This window comes from Lepidochelys kempii, chromosome 1 (assembly GCF_965140265.1).
Source record: "Lepidochelys kempii isolate rLepKem1 chromosome 1, rLepKem1.hap2, whole genome shotgun sequence".
Taxonomy (NCBI): Eukaryota; Metazoa; Chordata; order Testudines; family Cheloniidae; genus Lepidochelys; species Lepidochelys kempii.
Genome location: NC_133256.1, coordinates 10,511,324 through 10,530,950, shown reverse-complemented (window position 1 = coordinate 10,530,950; position 19,627 = coordinate 10,511,324). Strand labels below are relative to the sequence as shown.

The following is a 19,627-nucleotide window of genomic DNA, read 5'->3' as shown; positions in this document are numbered from 1 at the left end:
TCTCTCAACACCCTATGCACTTGCATTGCGCCGTCTCTCTGAGGGTCTTGAGAACATTATAGACAGTACTGAGTTCAGGTTGGGAAGAGTTAACCCCATTTTACAGGAAGGGGAAAGGGAGGCACAGAGGTTGAGCGACTCACATGTGGTCCCTGAATGAGTCTGTGGAAGAACTGGGAGTAGAGTCTGTATCTCGTGATTTCAGTCCTGTGCTCAAACCACTTGGCCTGTTCTGTTATCCTACAGAATTCTTCAGCACTACTCACTGTAAGTACTGTAGAACAATAAAGATGTAGCACTAAACACAAGGAGAATCCAAACTTTGCCCCACTGCCACTCCAGTCACATTGGTAACTCGCCAGCAATTTAGGGTGTATCTTCACTGCGGAATTAAATGAGCACCCAGGTCAGCCTCAGCTGGATGTGGGAAGCCACACTGCAAACCCACTCGAGCTATTGTGTCCTCTGGTGCACTCACCCGTGTGTTGCTAGGACAATTTGGAATTACCCCTCCCCTAAGAGAGCAATGAATGAAGTGAGCTGTAGCTCACGAAAGCTTATGCTCAAATAAATTGGTTAGTCTCTAAGGTGCCACAAGTACTCCTTTTCTTTTTGCTTCTACACTGGCAGTGTCAAACCTTGGGTAGGAGCTGTAGCTCACGAAGGCTTATGCTCTAATAAAGTTGTTAGTCTCTAAGGTGCCACAAGTCCTCCTTTTCTTTCTAAGAGAGCAAGCAGCTACAGGCTACATCTTCTCATTCTCCCTGCCTGTGCTGGACAGCCGGACTCTGTAGAAGTCTAAGCAAAATCCGCTGTGGGGACATGCTATATTGGGTAGGTTGTTTGTAACTGGCGACGTTTCAGTTTCTGTGATAATGGGGAGAGTTCCAATTCTTGGTTGCCATTGAATCCAGAATGACAGCTGTATTCCAAGAGTAATGAGGTGGCTTCTACCTTTTGACCCGCAGTCCAGTGTCCTATGCACTAGACCTTGCTTGTTGTACAGCATGTAGGGAATCCTCAAAAAAGTGTCTGTAAAAACAGGCCCCACTGCCTCAATAGCCCGGCGTGTTGGGTATACCCAGTTGGAGCAGCTGCTGGGTGCTTCAGTGAGTAACATAAGGTGTTGGCCTGCAGAACCAACGTGGCATGGGGAAAAGGAGCTAGATTTTCTTCTGGTTCCCACCTCCACCGCATTGTTCGCTAAGTTCTGGTTGCAGGATCTGCATCCTTAGTGATGCACAGCCAAGTAGCCCCTAGCCTGCCTTTCCTATCGCAGGTTTAGTGTGCTTGGGCTGCCAGTTAGAAAGCACATCACTGCACATCTAAATGCAGCAAACAGGGCCGACCTCTGCCCTTGTTAGTGTTACTTTCCAGCCCGCAACCATGATTTAAAACTAGCTTTGACAAAGCATTACAAACATCTGGCAGAGCCTTCTGCATTCAGAGCAGTTGGATTAGAATGGGATCTTAAACTTTCTCCATAGCATGAACCACTGTGTCCCTCTGAAGGGGGTGTCAGGGGGTGAGTGCTACCCCAAGCTTAATGAGGATAGAGATCATGGAGCATCTCTGCTATTCATAACTGTACAGACCCCGTCTTTCTTCCCATTTATGAGTGAACGGGCCTCACTTCCCCTCCTGCCATTCACCATCGTAGGGGCCACCTGCCCACCCCCTTTACAAATATACAATGGGCCTGCTGCTGCAACAGCAGCTGTTCCTTACAGGGAAAAGTCAAATCAAGGGGGGGGGAAATGTGTGGTAAACAGCTGTAAATAAGGAAAACCACAATCATGGCACCATCCAACTCTCCATCATCCACAGATCACAGCACCATGGGCCCAGCCAGCTCTCCACCCATAGATCATAGCTGGGACCTTCCTCTTGTCACGTAGATGAACTTAGACATTTCTTCCTTTCGCTAACATATGTAATGTGGCCACAAGGTGGCACTACCCTCCTGCTTGTTAGACTTCTCGTTGCAATTGATGTGTTAGCTCAGTTCAGGTTGGCAGGCAAGATGCATTGAATAACCCAGATTTCCTAGCTGTAAACATGGAGATAATTAGTTTGTTTTGGCAACATTTTAAATAAAAGGACTATTGATTCTCCATTAACTACTGAACCGCCACTGTGAAAGAGTAAGAACAAAAGAACGGCCATACTGGGTCAGACCAATGGTCCATCTAGCCCAGTATCCTGTCTTCCAACAGTGGCTAATGCCAGGTGCTTCAGAGAGAATGAACAGAACAGGGCAATTATCAAGTGATCCATCCCTTGTCATCCAGTCGCAACTTCTGGCAGTCAGAGGTTAAGGGACACCCAGAGCACAGGACTGCATCCTTGACCATCTTGGCTAATAGCCAAGTAGCTGGCTCATTTATGTTTGTGTAGTGCCTAGCGTGATCGGGCACCGATCTTGGTTGGCCTCTTTGCACTCCCATGATATGAACACTGAATAATAAGAGATGAGATAGGTTAGGTCCAATGGGCATGTTTTTCAGGGCGTGCTTTTTTTCCAGCGACTTTCCACATCTCCTAGTTTACCTCACTGTCACACGCTGATCTAATCCATAGGGACCCGCACTCCGATTCTCCCAAATGGAGGCTCTGAAGTCTGGATTTAGGCACCTCGGAGAAGTGAGCTGATTATTTTTTTCCAGAGGTGCTCAGCACGCCTCGATCGCATTGCAGCCAAACAGGAGCTGGGGATGCTCACCAGCGCTTGTAAAACCCAGTCACGGCTGTTGTGTTGCCTAAATACGGACTCTAGGAGCCACCTCCTAGGCACCCAGTCTTAAAAGCTTTTGCCCTGGTTTCCAACAGTGCTGAGTACGTCTAGCTCGCATTGATTTCTAGGGGGAGTGGTGGGTGCTAGTCCCCCCGAAAATCAGCCCAGGTGGCTATAGCCGTTATACATCCCATACTATCTTAGGAGGACATAAGGTCTGGTAGTTGCTTCCAACAGTAGCCTAGGTTGGGAGCAGACCGAACCCGCCCCCGGCCAATGGTGCAGTACTATGGATAGGGGTGCTGGTGGAAGCCCTGCACTGATCAGCTGGTGCCGCGGAGGATGGCCTGCGCTCCCCATCTCTTCGCAGGTCTAACAACACTGCTCTGCCGTCGCTCCTGCCTGTTACAGTGTGGGTCACTTGGCACAAGTGATTTTTATAGGAAAAACCTATAAAGGAGGGAAAATGACATCATCACTGGTCCTCATTTGCTTCACAACTCATCCCCTGGAAGCACTGGCTGGAGGACGAACATTTGGTGGTCCAGGCTGGAAAGGAGAACCTCAGCCTGTGAATGAAGGAACAATACCATCAGGGTGAGATACTGCTCGATTCAAATCCTGTCGAGTTTATAGAACTCAGAGTGCAAGTCCTTTCTTTCTTAGGTGACCAACTTTGATCTGTTTGCTTACTACTTATAATCTCTTAAAATTTATCTTTCTGTAGTAAATAAATCTGTTTTATATTTTACCTAAAGCAGTGGGTTTTGCTTGACATGCTTGGGAAGTCTGCTCAGGAACAAGAGCTGGTGCATGTCCTCTCTACATTGAGGGAGGGGTGGACTGGGTAATAAACTTACACTGGTCAGGCTTCTGACCAGGACAAGACGGTACAGCCCTGGGGTCCTAGGCTGGGAAGCTGCGGGGAATTGGCTGAAGCCTCTCCATTGTTGGTTCAGGGGTGGATGGTGAAAGCATTCCAGTAACTCAGCTGGGTAACCCTGTCTGTGTAAGTGCAGTTCCTGGAGAGGTGCATCGCAGTGTGAGAGGGAGCTCAGGTTGCTAAGACAGAGGGCTCAGTGGTACCCCAGTTCCAGGTTGCATCCCGGGGAACCCGTCACAGATGTTTACTGACATTTACTGGCAAAACTTGAATCCTTCCAAGCCTACATGTAAGTAATAGGGCAAGCGCATCGTACAAGCCTGAATGCAACGGGGCCCATCCACAGTGAGACACATGATCTGTGCAATGAAAGGTCCAGGCTGAGCCGCTGTTTGCTGTGATCAGTAAAGCTACAGCAGGCTCGGGTATAAATTAATTCTTGTAAAAATATCTGCATGGGAAGCAACATGGCCTGGTGGACAGAGAACGGGCCTGGGAGATCTGGGTTCCAAAACCAGTGTTCTTGTCTATTAGACCCGAGTCCAGTGCCTCAGTTTCCCTTTCTCGCCCTTTCCCCTGAGTGCAGGGCCGCAGCAGAACAAATACCCACGTGCTTGGAGGGCGACGGGCTGCTCTGCTCCTGGCTCACCGCTGTGGTCAGACTGCAGCAGGCATGGGGTCCAGCCCACCTCTGAGGTGCAGACACCGGGCCCAGCTCACTGGTAGCGGAGTCAAGCTGCCTGACCAAGGGAAATAGAGACCCCCTAAAGAACAGGCCAACCCCCTCCTGGTTTCTAGGCCAGTCCTGCGTGGAGAAGTGACTCTGTGAGACCTTGAGGGAGGGGGAGGAAAAGCTGGGAGCAGTAGCGAAAGCTCAGGGAGCCTATGGGCAAATGGGTTAATTAAGGCCAGGCCCTCCGAGGAACTGGGCAAGGGAGGGTACCTGGCAGGAGGGGAGGATTTAGCAGAGCAGGGGAATGGGACTAGGAGGAAAGGGAAGACTGGAGAGAAACATGGGGGTGGGGGGAAGGGGGAGAGAGGCAGCAGACAGACGGAGGTGGAGAGAGGAAGTCTGGCTGCTCCGCAACTTTGAAAATCAGGCCCCTTGACTAGGTGTCTAAATGTGCAATGAGGAGCCACAGCGAGAGCTCTGGCGTCTGAAAATCATAGCCGAAGTGACTTGCCCAAGGTCCCGCAGCGAGTCGGTGGCAGAGCTGGGGGCAGAAACCTGCTCTTCTCAGTCCCCCACTCTCATAATAAAAACGTTAACGGAGCCTCTTAGCAGCTGCCAATTTCCAGCTGCTGGGGGCAGAGACAGGTTAGCCCATTGCTGCCTCTGCTGGGGGATCTTCTGGCGCTGGTTGCTGGTGGCGACCGCTTGGCTGGACTAGATGAACCAGACCCCGCGTAGCTGCTCCTCTGGGGCTGCAGAGAGATCCCAGGCAGGAGGCCAGATCCGGTGATCAGAGTGGTACCTTCTGGCCTTGATATCTATTGAGCGGGCCACAGCAGGCCCTGTCACAGCGTCTGTGGTACAGCGCGATTGTAGCAGCCTGGCTGGGAATGCTGAGGAACACAGATTCTCTGACTCTCGTGGAGCAGAGACTCGGGCCTATGCCATTGCGTCCACTGACCCATTGCAAACCTGGGCCAAGGGTCAGCATGAGCTTTAAGCTGTGCTACGGGGCTTTGACTGTAGCGATCAAGCGGTGAGCGGGATTCGCTGGCCTCTCTGTGCGTGATGAGAAACTTATAGCTTTTCCAGCTCCCTTGCTTCAGTGCCCTCTAGCATTTCCAAGTGTGCATTGTGCTTGATCCCGTCAGCTCTCTTCGATTGACCCCGGACACACCACTTCAGGCGATGGCTCGTTTATCTGAACTGGGACCGGTTGCTGACCACCCACCGCTCCCCTTTCATTCTAATGCAGCGGTAGTTGCCTGTCACCTTTGCAAAAACAGGTCCACCGAGTCTGGAAAAACAGGGGGTAGTGAGGTGCTCCCAGCCCCTCTCATCAGCTGGGAGCCAGCACCGCTTGGCCCGAGTGGTCAATATGCTTGTTGATCCGGCTTGGAGCTCTGTGCTGCAGCGTGCCTGGCTCCCCGGTGTTAGGAGAGGACAGCCCAGCCCCAGTGAGGGTTGACAGGCCTTCTGGGAGTGCGAGCAATGCAGGACGGGGCTCTTAGGAATCTTCTGCATTACAGCCAGTTTCCTTGCCTAGTCACCAGATGCTGCTGGGGAACCAGCCTCGTGGCCTGCCTCCCCGCTGAAGGCTCCTTTACCTTCCAGTCACACAGCCACAGGTGCTGCAGCGGTGACCAGAGAAAGGGATCTTGTATCTGGTGCCCCGTGGGAGCTCGACTCTCACACAGGCAGCGTTGAATTCCTCTCCAGGCAGGCACAGAGCCAAGAGAGCCCACGCCGCTGGAATGCAGGAGGAGGCAAGAGCCTGTCTGCTCCATGGAGCGGCTCTGTTTCCTGATCTCTGTCTCTCTCTCTTTCTCTCTCACACACACACACAGCCAGACCCAGGGCCAGCCTGGCTGCACAGCGGACATGATGTTCCCCTTCCCCTTGTGAGCTGCTTTGTGAGAAGCTGTTCTGTGCAGGCTGTCTGATAAAGGTTGCTTGTCATGGCTGGCGTGAGGGGCTAAGCCAACCCTACCCCCAGAACAAACACAAATTTCCTGCTCCAGCACAAGGCATTAGGTTAGAGCCCAGGGCGCTGGTCTTCCTGGCTCTGCCACTGCTCTGCTGGGTGACCTTGGGCAAGTCACTTCACCTCTCCATGCCTGTTTCCTCCCCGGCCCTTTGGCTGTCTTGTCTATTTGGAGTGTAAACTCTTTGGGGTGGGACCTGCCTCTTACTATGTGTCTGTACAGTGCCCACCACAGTGGGGCCCCAATCTCCCTCAGGCCCTTTTTCAGACAGCGCACCAAGAACTGGCCGTTGCTCAGTGAGGACAAATGACGGGGCTGGCTGGACAGTGAGGCTTGGGCTTGACCCAGCAGGTCTCTTCCAGTCCATTAGGAGGTTCTTATGGAGCATTATTATGTATATTACGGTAACACCTGCAGGCCCAGTCCAGGGCACGAGTGCTTACCCTGTGGCCCTAAAGCTCCGTGCCTACTCCAAGCTCCGATAGGCTCCATAGGTCTGATTGCACAGCCTTGTTCTCCGCTTGGCCTTAGAGCCCCAGCTTGCTGCCAGCAGCCAGGCAGTGTGTTGGCACAGAGAGGAGACAGTGGGGCACAGAGTCCCAGGGAGGAATGCTTGTGACCCAAGGGCCTGAGGCTGGGTTGCAATAAATTTGCACATGGTGTACAGGGCATGAGTGGGAGGGATCTTAGTACCTACACCAGACAGTCCCCTACCAGCTCTGGGGTTACGGCAGCCACACACAGTGGTATCTAGCTGCTTTGATGAAGGACAGGCCCTGGGCCAATAGTCTGAGCACAGGATATAGGATTCCCCTGTAAGCGCTTTCTGCTTGAGCTGCCCAGCTGTAAGTTAGGGATGATAATTACCACTCATCTGTCTCTCAGTGGACACCTGAGGCTAGCTGGGCTTCATAAAGCCCTATGTCTCTGGAGCGTGTTATGTAACAGCCCAATTTAGGTAGTTATTTTACAGCTCTGTGTCCCACTCTTTGCCACTAATGGTAAGTTTTGGAGTAGCCTGTGGCCATATCAAGCCAGCTCCCCGGCACTTCACAGATTGTCCCCTCAGCCTCTGCAGAGTCATTAGAACGTTCATTAGAAAGGGCCAGTAAGCATCTAGCCCTTCTGACTGTGAAGAATACCTGAATGCAGTCCAAGGCCATGCTCTCTTGCTGAGTCTGCAAACAGCCTATGCAAACTGCCCCCATTCATCTCAAGATGTTAACTCTGGATCCTACTGATTGGTGTTGAAATGCATCCTTAACTATTTCAGTGCTGATCCTTTTAGCTGACACACACAGCTATTCTGGGGCTGAGTGGGAAGATTTGGGGATCATGGGTGGAGCTTGAGTAAAGTACTGCCTGCCTCTTTCTTTTTACAATCTGAGCCCTGACACCGAACGCATTCCATTACTCTCTCATGTACCATGTGTTGGGTAATAACAGAATCACAGAAGTAGAGGACTGGAAGGGACCTCTATAGATCATCTAGTCCAGTCCCCTCCACTCAAGACAGGACTAAGTAGTAACTAGACCATTCCTGACAAGTGTTTGTCTAACCTGTTCTTAAAAACCTCCAATTATGGAGACTCCACAACATGCGAGGACTCCATGTTTCTAACTGGCTCTTTACTAAAGCCTGGTTTACACTAGAGAGTTAGGTTGACATAAGGCAGCTTACAACGCCCTAACTCTGTAAGCGTTTACACTACAATGTTGCTCCCGCCCACGTAAGTCGCCCACTACAGACATCTAATAACTCCACCTCCGTGAGAGGCATAGCACTTAGGTCAATGTAATTAGGGCAACACAGCATCCATGTAGACATGGGGCTGACCCTTAGGGCCGGAGACAATATGTGAAACAATAGCAGCTGTGAAACTGACAAGAATGTCAATTTCACTGCTGGTAGGATCCCTGCTGTGAAATTTAGCCTTTGCTGGGCTCACAGCTCAGGCTGTCAGCTCCAGGGCGGGGGGGGGGGGGGGGGCTCCAGCTGTGAGCCCGTGCAGCTGTCAGTGCCCCACAATGTCCCACTTCAATCAGCACAAGTGCTCCTGGTGAGGATGTGCACCCCACCGGCAGAAGGAGGGTAGTGTGGACACCAAAAGTTGATTTAGTTGCTGTAGGTCAACCTAACTTAAGTCAACCTAATTTTGTAGTGTAGACAAGCCCCTAAGAGAACTATTTACAGAGCAGCTGAAAATGCAGCTAACATTCTAGCCATGTGTACACAGACTGACTTTCCAGTGCTGTGCCCTTCCCTACAAGTTCCAGGTTGGTTGTTACAATTAATATGGTGGTGGGTATGCTGCAGAAAGCTGAGCTAAATAATGGTAAAAGCTGGTGCTGGACTGTCTGGTGTAGTTATTGAAGGTCCTACTTATGCACCGGGCAGGACTTGAGGCTCTCTGAAAATCTTTTCGGCTACAGCGCAAAACAATCCCACTGAGCCACTTGTCTACCAGCTCAGCAGCTGCTATGGTGCCAGCTGTTCAGTTCTTTCCAAGGCTACTCATGAAGCAGCTTTTGCAGCACAGGCTCAGCCATCAGTGCATTCGAGGCTTCCAGAACAACCAATACCTTCTCCTGTGATTGCGGCCAGAAAAAAACCCTGGCGTGTTATTATGCTGGGAAAGGGGGTGGAGGAGGGAAATCCAGCTCTGTGCTGGTTAACCACAATGGCCATTCCTCAAATATTAACTCAGTTGATTTTACACTGTCAGGGAGGTGGGCGTGTGACCCACAGCTCCAAGGGAAATGCTGCTTTCTTTTCCTCTTCTGTGGCCATCTGGCTGCCAGGGCGGAGTGCCAGAAAGATGCAAGACCCGAGCTCTAGGAAGGGCAGCTATGGAACTGGAGAACCAGGGGTGGCCTATTGTGGCTTTGGATGGGGCTGATGTTAACGAGCGGAGGCAGTTAGGAGGAATGGGATGAAGCCGAGTGAAGAGAGGTATTCTGTTCAGGTTCCTATACTGAGCCCATCCCCAGGGTATCTGAGGGCCCATCCTAGGCTGCAGAGCAGGGGAGGTGAAAGCTGAGAGACTGTGTGAGAGCCTCCCAATGGCTCGAGATGGGAGCCCAGGCAAATCAGTCATTAATGAGAGCGGGCAGAAGACTGGAGGACATGCTATAGGGAATAGACCTCCTGGGTCTTGGGGCATGGACTGACTGAGTGGCCTGGTAGTGAGTTTCCCACTCCAGTGGAAGCGTCTGCCTAGATGGGCCCCTGATTACTCTGGAGGCAGAGACACAGGGCAGAGGAAAACAGTGGGAGCACAGAAAGTTGCATGACCCCAGCTCTATTCTCCTCCCTGCAATGTGCTCCCAGGGCTCCAGGATAGAAGCGGCTCCTGGAAATCTACCTGCCTGCTGTCCCCCCCCCGTCCTCAGTTCCAAGAAAACCACCATAGAAGCAGCTGTAGGCTCAGGTGGAAACCCCACAATGCAAAGCTTCTCTCTGCTCATTACAGCACTGAGCTAAATGCGATCAGCCTCATGGAGGCTCCCATAGACACTAACACCCCTCCTCCCCCCACGGCATGCGGCTTTCTGCTGGCGGGGACCAGGGCCGGGGAGCCGTGGAACAGGAAAGCCAAACAGACCCGAGAGCAGCGATTAGCAGAGACAGAGGATGAGAAGGAGAGAAGAAAAGAAGCAGAAAAGGAAGGACAGGAGAGAGAAAATGGAACAGAAAACCAAGCTGTTACATAGCACTTTTCATACCTAGAGCTCAAAGTAAGTCAGTGTCATTATCCCCATTTTACAGATGGGGAAACCAAGGCATGGAGAGATGAAGTGACTTGCCCAAGGGCACCCTGCAGAGCCAGGAATAGAATGTAGCCCAATCCTGCGCTCTAACCACTAAGCCACCTGCTAACGCTGGGCCAGGGCCTGGTATCAGGAGCCCAGTACCAGGAGCCCACGTGGAGCCTGCACAGGAGATGGGTGGGAGCCGCTGGTCTAGGAGGGCTGTTCCATTGTGGAGGCCTCTGATTTTCCAGCCCAAAGCTCGCTAGCGACCAGTAATAGTGCATCTGAGTGGAGCAGACTGGGGCCGTCAATCTAAATATGGGGCCGGGGAGAGGATGGCTGGACAGGAAACTTCTTCAGCTAGAGAGTGATCTGGTAGCCTGTGCATGGGGTGGGGAAGCAGGAACTCCTGAGTCCAAATCCCAGCATTGAGAGTGATTGGCTGGGTGGCCTTGGCTAAATAATGTCACCTCCGGCTCTAGGCATCAGTGTGCCTAGCTATCCAAGGGGATTGTAATCCTTCTCTGTCTCACAGGGCTGAGGTGAGTTGACTATAGAGCATTACACAATATACTAAGCTGATTGGCTAGTCAGTGTGAGTCCGCTGTCCTCTGCTGGATTGAATATGAACTGCTCTCCTATGTGTCATAGACCCTGCAGTGCTTATGGTGATTCTCCTCTAGCTCAACTCACTGGGGTCTGTGGTTTGGGAGCAGTAGGATCTGAGTTCAAGCCCTGCTGCCACTTTAAAGTTCCATCTGGCTGGGGTGTGCAGCATAGTCGCAGCCTAACCAGCTGTGGGTTTTATTGCTTTATTATTGTTATACCCAGACCAGTATGTTTAAAGGAAGACTCTTGGGGCTGTCCATACTGCAGCTGGGAGCTCTGCTAAGCTAGCACATTAAAAATAGCAGTGTGGATGGTGCTGCATGGGAGCTGCCTGGACTCAGGTGGGCTTGGATTTGGGTGGCTAGCCGGAGCCACCGCCCGGGACAAACGGCCACATGGCTACTTTTAGCAAACTACATCAAGCAGAGGTAGCGTGTGTCTCTCTAACTGGGCTGGGAGTCACACCTCCCAGCTGCAGCAGAGACATGCCTGATGGAACCAGAAAACTGGCTAAGAGAGGAAGACATTTATACAGACCTTAGAGTATTTGTCCTAGAGCAGGGGTGGGCAAACTTTTTGGCCTGAGGGCCACATCTGGTTTCGGAAATTGTATGGAGGGCCGGTTCAGGGAGGCTGTGCCTCCCCAAACAGCCAGGTGTGGCCAGGCCCCCTTCCCCTCTCCACTCCCCACCCCCTGCTTCTTGCCCCACCCCGGACCTCTGCCCTATCCGCCCCCCACACACTTCCTGGCCCCTGACTGCCCCCCACCACCCCCTCAAGCCCCCGCTCCTTCCTGACTGCCTCCCCAGGACCCCTGCCCCCATTCAACCCACCTGTTCCCCGCCCTCTGACCGCCACGACCCCATCCACACCCCCACATCCCCTGACCACCACCCCCGAACTCTCCTGCCCTCTAGCCAACCCCCCCGCTCCCTGACCCCTTACCGCGCTGCCTGGAGCACCGGTGGCTGGTGGCTCTGCAGCCGCGCCGTGCGGCTGGAGCCAGCCATGCCCTGTGCAGCTCAGAGCACCGGGGCAGGCTGGGCTCTGCAGATGCCCTGCCCCAGGAGCTCGCAGCCCCAGTGCCCAGAGCATGGTGCTGGCGGCATGGTGCACTGAGGCTGTGGGGGTGGGCGAACAGGAGGGGAGGGGCCGGGGGCCAGCCTCCCGGGCCAGGAGCTCAGGGGCCGGGCAGGAGGGGCCCGCGGGCCGGATGTGGCCCGCGGGCCACAGTTTGCCCACCTCTGTCCTAGAGAGACAGCTAATTACTCCCAGTTCCACAGCGTTCACTGTTCGCTGGGTAGCTCCTCACTGCCACTTATCGCCCCGCAGCTCTTTGCAGCACAGAATTGAACACGTACTGTGCACCGCTCTACAGCAGGGGGCAGAATTTCAGCAGCGAGCAAAGAACTGTTCAACAGGCAAAAGCGGCAGGGAAAACAGGGCCTCGACATTAGTCAGTATCCCACTGGGCACGGGGTTTAAAAGGCTACTATGCTAGCTGCCCGTGACGTTGTAGAGGTGGAGACAGCGGACCCTAGGCAAAGGGGAGAGGAGGGAATAAAAGGAGACTAGTGAATGGAAAAGTCATTGGGCGCGTTTTTTAAAACTATGCCGAGCTCAACCATAAGATAGGGGCTGGATGCAGGAATTGCTGGGTGAGGTTTTCTGGCCTGGGCTATGCAGGGGGTCAGACTAGATGAACGCAATGGTGCTTTCAGGCCTTACAAGCAATGAAGCTCTGTCTGACAAGCGAGGAAGAAACACCATTGTGAGGCAAAGGAATGCAACCATGAAGCTGTTAAAAAAGCAGCAGGGTAATACAGGACGTAAACAAAAGCTGCACAAATCACAAGGTTTGAGATCCCCTTCCAAAGTTCCCCAGGAGTTGCGGATTAGACTCGCTTGACATTTTTACAAATGAAGAGCTGGGAGGCGGGTTGCAAAATCTTTCGTTGCGAAAAAATGGCCGCCATGGTTTGGTTTTCGTGAAAATATTTGTGACTTTCGTAAGCTTAAGTTTTACTGAAAAAAATGCGTTTCGCTTCTCAAAACCAGCAGGTTTTAAATGAAAACCGTCAGAACTGTTTTCTGTACAAGCTTTGATTACGCAATGTATTAAAAACAAACTAACGGCTAATGGATGCAAACGCCACCAAGATGTCAAACTTCTGGAGAAAAACAGTTTCCTACAAGCTCTCTTGCTGGTGACGCTTCCCCTTTAAGGCAGGCAGCTTCCCTGGGACCTGCTGGTTCTGCTGGTCCACTGGATCCTTTGAATGCTGGCCTGGTGCTGGGATACAACCAACACAGGTGACATTAGCACCTTCCTCTCCTCCTGGGCTGCGCTTCTTGCCAGATTTACATTTCAGACCCATCATTGCAACAAGGGAACGGAGCACAGCCTTGGGACTGGGAGCCAGCCCAAAGCTGGCTTACAGGTAGCTGTCCGGTTGCTGTAAATTGAGGGACTGCCAGCGGACACAGCAAATCAGCATCATTCAGCGCCCTGCGACAGCAGTGTTATTAGCAATGATTTGCTCTTCTATGCATTTAAATCTACTGCTGAACAGACAGCAGCCTCAGGGGGGGCAATACAGTAAGACATCAACATTCCTCCTTAGCTGGCTATGTTATTGGAGGGTCAGCCTCCTTTCGCGAGGCTGTTTGACTAGGCAGAGCTACAGACTGGTCTTCAGAAACAATGAGGAGTCCTTGTGGCACCGTAGAGACTAATAAATTTATTTGGGCATAAGCTGTTGTGGGCTAAAACCCACTTCATCAGATGCATGGAGTGGAACATACAGTAGGGAGGTATAAATACACAGCATATGAAAAGATGGGCGTTGCCTTACCAAGGGGGGGAGGTCAGTGTGAATGAGCCAATTCAATTAAGATGGAAGTGGGCTATTCTCAACAGTTGACAAGAAGGGGTGGAAATCACTTTTGTAGTGCTAATGAGGCCAATGTAATCAAGGTGGCTCATTTCAAACAATTAACAAGAAGGTGTGAGTAACAGACTCCAACAAGAAACGGCAGCACCGGAATTAATTTGCAAACTGGACACCATCAAATTAGGCCTGAATAAAGACTGGGAGTGGATGGGTCACTACAAAAACTAATTTCCCCCTGCTGATAATCCCAGCGCCTCCCGCCCGCAGCAAACAGCTGTTTTGTGGTTTGCAGGAGGCTGGGAGGGAGGTGAAGGGGGGAGGAGCGAGGACGCGATGCGCTCAGAGGAGGAGGAGGTGGTCCTGACAGGAAGAAGTGGGGCCAGGGTGGAGCAGGGGCGGGAAGAGGTGAGGCTCTGTTTGTCGTCTCTGCCAATGGACCTTGCCCTTCTGAAGCAAAGAACATTCTTGATTCAACTGATGAAGGTGCCTTTCCATTTGAAACTGTAAGACTCCGGAGCTCAGCTGTCTTGAAGGCAACATTCAGAAAAGTGGGACTTGGTGATTTCTGGACTCCATATGCTGCCCAGTTTCAGAATAGCCAGAATCCAGCCATCTATCTTTTAATAATGTTTGGATCAATGTACCTCTGTGAATCTGGGTTTTCTACTATGACCTTTATAAAAAAACCAACCCTGCAGTTGCCTGACAGATGAGCATCTTCACCAGTGCATGCGCCTTGCCCTGATCTCCTACAAACCACTCCTCACCAAGCCTGCCAGAGTCATCGATCTCACCTCTCCCAGTAGAGATTGCCACAAACACAGGGAATAATGGTGATTTGTAGACTTGGTTAAAAGATAGAAACACTAATATTTGTGTTGCAGTCAAGGTCTTTATTTGTTGGCAGCTGAAATTATTCTTTGTTTTTAATTTTGTCAGCCTTCTGCACAAATGGCCCGCCTCGGGTCATAAAATTCTCCAGATCTAATTGAGTATTGCTGCCTTACCCTCGCCCAATGCAACACTGATTCCTCCAGCATACTGTGCAGGCCAGAGTCACCCCGTTAGGGGGTTGCCCTGGCTATTCAGTCTCCCTTTGCTTTATTTTCCCCGATAGACCAAACTCTGCTCTAAATGACACTGGTGCCAACCTAGGGTTGAAGTCAGTGAATAAGTCCAGACTTAACATGGTCAGCGTAACTGAAATCAGACTCTGGCCCTCGGACTAGTTCCTCCCCCTTGGCCCATGGGAACTTCCTAGGAACGGCATCACGCCCTTTCTGCTGTTCTTGTTCCCTAGCTGAGCCAGCCCCGGCGCATCCAGCTGCCTCTTTCTCTCCTTACAAGTGCCCTGCTCCCCTCCCACTGTGACTTTTGTTCCATTCCCCCCTCCCAGCCCCTCCTGGATCCTTAGACTCAATATGCAGCAGAGGAAGCCTTGCTGAGACGTGCCTTGGCAGCAGGCCATATTCCCTTGCAGCCAACCAGCTGGCTTTTCCAGGTGGTCCCTGCTTCTGGCTCTGATGGTGGTGAGTTTCCATCCTGCACCTCTTTCCATGCCTTTGGATTGGGTGGAGTGGTCACGCTCTGCTCCGGCCCTTAGTCGTTGGGGTCAGGGCCGCACTGCCTTCGGAACTCCTGCCCGTGTTCGTGGATCCATTTGTTTGCCACTGTAAGAGACGGGGGCGACGCACACTGAGAGAGGGCGGCACTGGGTGTCCGCACGGGTTCAACACGAGAGTCTCAGAGGCTGAGGTGGAGGAGAAGCTCAGGCGTTCAGCCCATCTGCCTGCTGCTGGGGGATCATGCCCTGCAGCATACAGGGAGCAGGGAGCAGTCAGGACTAAGAGCCAGGGGTTCGTTCCTAGTCCTGGCTCAGACACGGACTCAAGTCAAGCATCCCAAATTGCTCGGGGCCAGATATTCAAGGGCTCTGCCCCCACCCCCAGCGGTCTGAGTTGTGTTTGAAAATCCGGCCACTTATTTGGGTGACTCCATAGAGGCTGAACATTCTGGTGTGAAGTGCTCCCTGCCTCAGTTTCCCTAAAGTTCTAAAATGGAGAGAGTAACAGAGATGCCAGGAAGGGATACAGACACTCCTGAGTCAGCCACCCACTGACTGAAGAGGCCAGAGGGAGAACTCCCCGATGAGCTGGTAATTCTGCCATCACCCACCTCCTAGGCCTTTCTTACCTCTTCTCCTGCAGTTAGCTCTGGCCACTGTCAGAGATGGGATGATTGAGTGTAAAGCCACTAATGCTTGGAAAGCCCGTGGAGAGCCTCAGGTGGGAGGCGTTCTCGAAGGGCAAAGGGAGAGTGTGCGTTGCCGGAGCCTGGGGCAACTGACTGGGGCTCACGGGCTCGGGCTACAAATGGCCACGTAGCCGTTGTGGCTCGGGCTCTGCAGTCTGGGGAGGCGGGTGGGCTTCGGAGCCCAAGCTCCAGCCTGCGGGGCTATTCTTAGGGCGGTCGCCCAAGCCGCGCGAGCCCCAGTCCGTCGAGCCGGGCTGCTCCTTGCGTAGAGACACCGAGTCGGATCGCTCTGGGAGGGAGCTGGCAGCGTGGCGCTCACTCCCTGGGCAGTGCCAAGCTGCTGCAGCCACAGGTGCTGGGGAACCCGGCGGGCAACGCGCTCGGTGGCTGTAGAAAGTGGAGCCGGAGCTGCAGCTCCCTCCCTGCGACAATGCAGGACGGCTCCCTAACCGGAAAGCACGGCCCGTAGGATGGGAAGGAACCTTCTGGGTCACTGACACCAGTCCCCTGCTAGCGCAGGCAGCCCCGGCCCATCCTCCCCGTCAGAAACTGCTCAAGACTAAGGGAAGGTGCAAAGCAGGCTGAACTGAAGCCGGAGCAAGCTCCGTGCCGGGGTGCTGGGAAGACGCGGGCCCCAAACTCTGGGCTGGCTGCCATCTTCACGGGGAGGGAGCTAGTTCAGCTTTTATTTACACCCCAGACTAGCTTTATTTTTAAAGCCTCCCTCCCCTTTTGAAGGATTCTCATTACTATGGCAACAGAAACTGTCCCAGGGCTGGGCAGAGCAGGCTAGCATGATGAGAAGTAGTAACCCCCGGTGCTTTCCTAGCACGTGCCATTGGGCCTTCGCCAAGCACTGAATGAACCATGCATGAACCCTCGGACAGCCCCTCTGTCCCAAGGCAGCATTAGCTCTGCAGCTGGGGAAACTGAGGTATAGCGGGGACGTGAAAGGACTCAGACACAGTGGGGACTAGACCCCCAGGAGCCCTGACTCCCTGGCCCCTCTGTTCTAATCACTAGACATTGCTGCCAACTGGCATAAAGGTCATTTCTGTGATTGTTTGTAATTTAAACCATCCCACTTTTGCACGTGATATACATTTGCTTGTTAGACACCACCCAAACAGGCAGCTAGGAAAGGCTGATTCCCCACTGTGTCTGAGTCCCTTCATCTCCCCGCGGTACCTCAGTTTCCCCAGCTGTGTTTATTTTAATGTGGTCTCTGTGTGTTGTGAGCCTCTCAGCTCTCAGAAGCTAAGCAGGGTCATGATGGCTTAACACATGCACGGGAGACCTCCACAAAGAGCTAGAGCAGAGATGCGGCAATCCAGCAGGGGGTGCTCTGGTGCTAGAGGCACACGGTCTTCCTGGAGGTTTTGGCATTTGGAGGAGATGGAAAACTAAGCTCCTGACCACTTGTGGCTGTTAAAGGTCTCGAGTCACTTTTCACAAGCGTCAGGGCGTGCTGGCCAAATTCTACTTCTGGACCTTACACCGTGGTTCCCTAAATTCTCCCCATAGTGTCAGTCAGATACAGTATTCTCCACTTCCTGTCCTAAACTGTCATGCAGCACTGCTGTGAACAGTTAAACAGCTGCCAGGCTTCACCCCAGAGGTGGCTGCATTTCAGAAGGGGTGAAGTGGTATTTAAGTATCCCGCACCTAGACATCATTTTTTGCAAAGTGCTTGGAACTCCTGTTGCAGAGGATTATTAGTGTTTCAAAGGTGTCTCTCATCTGCTGCCCAGTCCCTCTGTCCCATGGCTATTTTGGCATTGCAGCACCATCTCATCCCTACTTCCTGCTTGTACTAGCATGCCCATCCTGGGCAGACAGAGTGACTAGCTTGTTGCCCTCTGTCAGGCCATCCTTTCTCCGGGTTTCACTGCACCAGGGTTTCAAACAAAAGAACACCTGATCAGGGAGGCTAGCGGGCTGTGCATTGTGATGATCTCCGGCGTCTCTTACCCCACTTGTCTCCTGCGAGGACTGGGCAGCCGGCGTGGAGGGTGTCCCCGTTCCCAGCTCCGTTCCTGTGAAGGTTCCACCAGAACAGAGCTGCATTCTGGAAATGAGACAAGATGCGTGATGGCTGGAGGGGGCTCCCTCAGCAGCACGCGGCGCCCACTGGTGAGTGAGTCGGGTTCTGTCGCGGCTCATTCACAGCAGATCGGAGTCTGTTGCAGTCCCTTCTTGGGAGGTGTAGTGTTTTTAGCTCTGGCGTTCCCCAGTTCCATCCCCCAGCGCGGCGGCTGTCCCACACACATCTGTGCACTGGAATGACCTGTCTGTGTCTGTGGTGCCCAAGGGACATGCTAGTTTCATTGCTCAGGAAGAAAAGCTGAAGGAGGAGCAGTTTACTGTATAGACACACTTGTTATTCGGCCTGCTCCCAGCCTTCCCATTAAACTGGAGGGGTCCGAGACAATTGCTTTGCAAAGGCTGCAAACTGCTGCTGCTGCTTAGCACTCCCTGGGGAAGGAGACCCCACAGCACAATGCGGGCAACAGCTGTCTTGTGGCTACAGCACTGAACCATGGGTCAGGAAATCTGGCTTCTGTTCCTGGCTCGGCCACTCCCGACAGTGTAAAGGGGCTTTCGGGGGCCCATGTATCAGTAAGCCGCTGGTGCCACTGCAAATCTTCTGCCTTGCTCAGATTACAACGCTTCACAGTCTGAGTCCAAAATTAGATTCACCTTGTAACGATTCCATCCCCTGTGGGGACAGGCACCACCCTCTGAATTGGGCAATCAGACATATTTGGGTCTGAGCACAGGCCCAGGAGCCAGGATATGAGGGTTCTAATCCCAGTGCTCATCCTGTGCTCTTGGGCAAATCAACCTCGGTGTGCCTCAGTTTCCCCATGTGTAAAATGGTGATAATAATGCTACTTCCTAGGCGTTTCGAGGCTTAACTTGTAAAAGATTTTGAGATCCTGTAGTGAAAGAGGCAATAGCAGGGCAATGTATTATTTAACCATTACCTAAGCCACACACCAGCTCTAGAAGGGAAGAATTATCATCTCCCTTTCACAGGTGAGGCAGAGATTAAATGCAATTCAGATGAAATTCTTCCTAGGGTACTTAACAAACTAGCTGAAGCAATCTCAGAACCATTAGCAATTGTCTTCAAGAACACATGGAGGATGGGTGAGGTTTCAAAGGACTGGAGGAGGGCAAACCTAGCTCTTATCTTTAAAAAGGGGAACAAGGAGGCCCTGGGGAATTATGGACAGTCATCTTAACTTCAATCCCTGGAAAGATACTGTAACAAATTAGTAAACAATCCGTTTGTTAGCACCTGGAGGATAACAGGGTTATATGAATAACCAGCATGGATTTGTCAAGAACAAATCGCACCAATGAGCCCAATTTTCTCTTTGACAGGGTTACTGGCCGGGTGGCTAGGAGGCAAGCAGAAGACATGCTATATCTTGATTTCAGTAAGGCCTTTGACACAATTCCACATGACATTCTCAGAAGCAAACTAGGGAAATTTGGTCAACATGAAATTACTAGAAGGTGGGTGCACAAGTGGTTGAAAGTCTGTATTCAAAGATAACGAGGAGTCCTTGTGGCACCTTAGAGACTAACAAACAAATTTATTTGGGAATAAGCTTTCCTGGGTAGTAGATATCAATAATTACTGTCAAACTGGAAGGGCAAATCTAGGGTGTGTCCAGCAGGGGTCAGTCCTGGGTGTAGTACATTTCAATATTTCCATTCATGACTTGGATAATGAAGTACGTGTATAAAATTTGCAGGTGACGCCAAGCTGGGAAAGGCTGCAAGCATGCCGGAGGACAGGATTCGAATTCAAAACGACCTTGACAAATTAGA

General features: G+C 52.2%; 1 protein-coding gene across 1 annotated transcript in view; it reads right to left on the bottom strand.

Annotated features, from left to right (window-relative positions):
* Positions 1–14,403: 14,403 nt before the first annotated feature.
* P4HA3 (prolyl 4-hydroxylase subunit alpha 3) overlaps positions 14,404–19,627 on the bottom strand; it is a 32,775-nt gene continuing 27,551 nt past the window's right edge. The window contains exons 12-13 of the mRNA XM_073334316.1: positions 17,756–17,852; positions 14,404–15,201 (exon numbers count right to left, since the gene is read on the bottom strand). Coding sequence (XP_073190417.1) covers positions 15,131–15,201; positions 17,756–17,852 — 168 coding nt within the window. The 3' untranslated portion in view covers positions 14,404–15,130. The remainder of the gene's footprint in view (positions 15,202–17,755; positions 17,853–19,627) is intronic.